The sequence below is a fragment of the Leishmania donovani genome, chromosome 25 (genome assembly GCF_000227135.1).
Source record: "Leishmania donovani BPK282A1 complete genome, chromosome 25".
Classification (NCBI taxonomy): domain Eukaryota; phylum Euglenozoa; class Kinetoplastea; order Trypanosomatida; family Trypanosomatidae; genus Leishmania; species Leishmania donovani.
Window position 1 is genome coordinate 704891 of NC_018252.1, and position 4361 is coordinate 709251.

Consider the following 4361-nt stretch of genomic DNA (forward strand, 5'->3'; position numbering starts at 1 on the left):
CACGCACACACACACGCACACGCACACACACACACACACACGCACACGCACACACACACACACACCTTAGCAAAGACGCGGCAGCGCGCTAGGGGAAACGGATCGACGGGTAGGCACCGTATCGACTGGAGACAGAAACAAACAACCAGAAGCGAATGAGAGCAACAACGCCGTCTTGCAATACACACACATACACAGATACACACACACACATGCAACTACGACTGGAGACACAGGAAATACTCAGCGACGGTGTGTATACCAGAAGAGCCGTGCTTGGTGCTCATGGACAGGGGAAAAGAAGGAAGGGAGGAAGACGGAGAGGGAGAGGAAGGCTGATGAGCAACCAATAAACAAATAGGGGCTCTATAAAGGTAAAGAAGAATAGTCATCAAACTCTTATCCACACACTTGCGTGCATATATACATGTGTACATACATATATATATATATATAACAGGCGCCGCGTGTGAATGCGAGAATAAGGCCCGCTTGACGGGGTAAGGGGGAGGGGAGGGAGGGGGGTATCAGCCCCAACTCCCCCCACACCCACAACCACAGACACATACGCACATGTAACCAATCACACGATCATCCGTATCCGCGGCAGGAACCGATCTGCCCATTTTCTGTTTGTTCTGCGTAGTTTTCATGTTTCTGGCGTCAGATACTGAAGAGAACAGATGTGCATGTTTCAGCCTTTGTGCGTGCGTGCCTGTAGAACCGGTGTGGGGAGGGGGATGTAGCGAGACGGGGGAGGCTCTCCTATCTGCCTCCCCTCCCCATATCTTCTCTCGTTGTTTGCGTGCCTGTGTACAGCGTGAAGTCCAAAAAAATTAAAGGGTCACAGTGAACAGAGCAGACAAACAACAACGGACCAGACAACAACACACACACACAGAAGAGAGCCGACAGCGGCGTCGAGCTGTACATCGACCGAAAACACACCAAGAGGAAAAGAGAACGCGAAGTTGAAGGCCACAGAGACACACGCACACATACACACACAGACCAGCCCCTACTTATGGAGTGGATAAGAGAGGTTAAGGAGGCGGAGGAGGGGCCACCGTAGCCGGAGGGTGGAGAGGGAGGAAGGGGCGATGCGAACGGTGCGCTCTCATGACTACATATCATCATCGAAGTCATCTGCGTAGGCATCGTTGGCGCCGCTGCCCAGCTCTTCGGCGTCCATGCCCGCTCCGCTGTTCCTGTGCAACGTTTCTGCTGCAGGTGTGACAGCGGAGGCCAACGCAGGGGCGACCTCCGAGTTTGAAATAGACGAGGAGGGTAACGACGGCGCAGACTGCGCCATCGGCAACGACACGACAGCCGACGACGACATCGCTGACCCCCTCCGCTTGTGCTCCGCATCGGCCGCCTTCCTCGGGGAGAGCTCCTCTTCAAACTCGTCCTCGACATCCTCCTTGGAGGCGTCGCTCTTCCTCGACCCCGCGGCCGGCGATCGCGGCGCGGACGAGGCCACCGACGACTTCTTGGAGGGCAGGTCATCCTCGAAGTTGTCCTCGTCGTACGCGTCGTCGACTACGTCGCTCTTGGCCTTCACAGCGTCGTCGTCGTGGGCGGCGGCATCCAGCCGATTGTATAGCTGCGGTTCCGCCGCGACGGCACTGTCCGCGGCGCTATCCTTGAAGAAGCCGTCCTCGCTGTACTTGTCCTCGTCCTCCGCTGGCTTCGCATCCTCGGTGGTCATCAAAGCCTCTCCAGCCCACTGCGCATCCTCTGGATAGGCTTCCGGCTGGTCCTCGTGCTCTTCAGCCAGCGGCACATCGGCGTCTGCGGCGTCATGCGAGATCATCTTCGAGGAGGACAGGTTCGATGGCGACGAGCTGTCCTCCTCGTAAGCGTCCGGCTTGGCTGCTTCATCGGCCTTGTCGGCGGCTGGCGGTTCGTTCTCTTCCTCCTCTGTGTATGGCGGCTGCTGCGGCAGCGGATCCACAGGCGCACCCGCTGCATCGACAGCGGCATCGCTGGAGGCGGAGCTCTTCTCAAACTCATCATCACTGTACACCTCCTTGGCTTCCTGTTCCGTCTCCTCGAGCGGGTGGACCTCCTCTTGTTCTGGCAGGGCCTGCGCATCGCTGACATCCTTGTGAGAGAGAAAGTAGGCAGCAGCGGACGACTTAGACGACGCAGCCGCAGACGACTGGTGGCGCGAAGGCGACACCTCGTGCTCGAAGTCATCATCGCCGTAGGAGTCTTCTGACTTCTCCCCTGCATGTGCTTGTGCCTCTGCCTGTGCCTCCGCGCGCGCTTCCGCCTTCGCTTGCTCTCTCGCCGCCTCGGCGGCGCGATCGTGATCGGAGCACTGGCGATCGCTGGAGGACGAGGACGAGGAAGCCGAGGAGGACCTCGAGCTGATGGAGCGCGGGGCGGCCTTCTTCACCGCATCCGCCTTCTCCGCGGCTTCCGTGGGGTAGCCGGCCTCGTCAAGGTACGTCCTCTCCTCGTCAGCCGCCTCCGGCGCTGCAGGCACCGCGGCTCTGTCCTCCTCAGCGTAGTGCCCCTCGTCGTGACGGCGGCTTCTGTGGTTGCTGACATCATCGCTGTGGGAGGAAGTACTCCGACTTGTGGCCGCTGACGAGGAGCTTGTCACGTATTCATGGTCTGCGGGCAAGCCGCCAGCCGCGCGTTCTTCCACATCTACCGCGTGCAACTCGCTGCCTGCTTCATAGTAGCGGTGGCTTGCCGCCGCTGCGGCCTGCTGACGGGATCGCCCGCCTGCCGCGGCACCGCTCTTACGCTCGCTCAACGGCTTCGTCGGCACACGCCGCGAGTTCTTGGATGCGTTGTGAATCATCGACTGACGCTCCTCTTCCCGCTGACGACTTTGCTCGCCCTTCCGGGACGCCATTTCCTCCCGCTCCTGATGACGGCGCTGGAGGAAGCGGCGCCGCGCTGCTGCCTTGCGCTGCTGCTCGATCTCCTGCTGGCGACGCAGGCGGCGGCGCTGAACGGCGCGCTCGTGAATCAGCATCTCTTTCCGTGCCCAGTAAGGAACCAGGTGTGGGTCCTCCAGGTCGTTGTAGGGCGGAATGACGCGCTCCTGGATGGGACCCAGTGAGAATTCCACCTGCGGCAGCCGCGGCAACGTTGAAAGCCCGGTGAACTGGGAGTCGGCCGTGGCCCCTGGACTGGCCGAGCGCACACGCGCCGAGGACGCGTAGAAGCGATGATGCTCCTCATGCCCTGCTCCGCGGGCAGAGAAGCGAGAGTAAGAGTGGCTTTGCTCCACAGAAGCAGGACGATGGACCTGAATGGAGGGCAGGGTTTTGGACATGATGCTCGAACTTGGTAGCTTGGCTTATCTCTCTCTGTATGCGTGTGTGTTGGGGGGGGTATACACGGACCCTCGTAGTGGAAGCCGCACAGCCACGCGCGCGTGTGCTGCCGAGTGTTTGCTGTCGGAGAGAATGAGAGCACGCGCTTGTGTGCGTGCGCGCCGAAGATCAGCCGAGGAGGGGGTGAGGATCTGTCAACAGCAGAGCCCAAACTATTTGCGGCAGCGGCAGAACAAGAGCGGGGATACAAGGGAGACGCTTCTCTTCTCAGAGAGAGAGGGGGCGGTGGTGGTGATGGTGGTGAGCTACCTTCTGCGACGCCACACCGTACAGCGAAGACGCACAAGCGAATGAGAGCGGCGGAGTAGAAGTAGAGGAGGAGGGGTTAGGGGCAGGAGTGGAGAAGCTGCCCACGGCGTGTGTGCCAGTTGGTGCACGCATGCGTTCGCCCCCTTCGGACTTCGCCTGCTCAGACCCACTATCGGCCATTTTGCGCTTTCTGCGGGAGCGGAATCCATCGCACACACGCATACATCGTTGGAGAAGCCTCCCCCTCCCACATTTAACTCCTGTGGCCTCGTCGTACGGCGGGGCATGGCCCCATTCATCATTCGGGAGAGGCACAGGCGAGGTGGTAGTGGTAGTCGGGTGTGGGTAGGTGGGTATGTCGTTACGCGAGACACACACACACGCACAGACGCACAGCCTGTCCTTTGTGTGCGCTGCTTGCTTGCTGAGATGCGCCCTCTTCGTTTACTCTTCGGGTCTATCGAGAATGAAAGGCGACAGAGGGCGGGTGGGTTGTGGACCGCAGGCCGTGTGAGTGAGAGACACGGAGAGGCGGGGGGGGGGGAATAAATAGAAAGCACAAACAACGAAGAGAGAGCAAGAAACGACTACACCACCTCTCATCGTCAAATGCGGCTCGGACAGCGGCGAGGAGGAGGAGCGGGGCGGGGAGGGGAGGCTGAGGAGGTGGAAGCGCGTTCCAAGAGTCGCATGTTCAACAAACTCCATCCCTCTCCATACACGCGGCGCTTCTACGCCTCGCCGCTGCCTCTG

At 60.1% G+C, this 4361-nt stretch overlaps 1 protein-coding gene across 1 annotated transcript; it reads right to left on the reverse strand.

The window, feature by feature from the left end:
• Positions 1-1123: 1123 nt before the first annotated feature.
• On the reverse strand, positions 1124-3298 carry LDBPK_251900 (hypothetical protein, conserved; the record flags this gene model as incomplete). The annotated part of the gene is made up of 1 exon (XM_003861472.1): positions 1124-3298. One exon carries the CDS (start codon positions 3296-3298, stop codon positions 1124-1126), a length of 2175 nt encoding a protein of 724 aa, XP_003861520.1.
• Positions 3299-4361: the final 1063 nt, after the last annotated feature.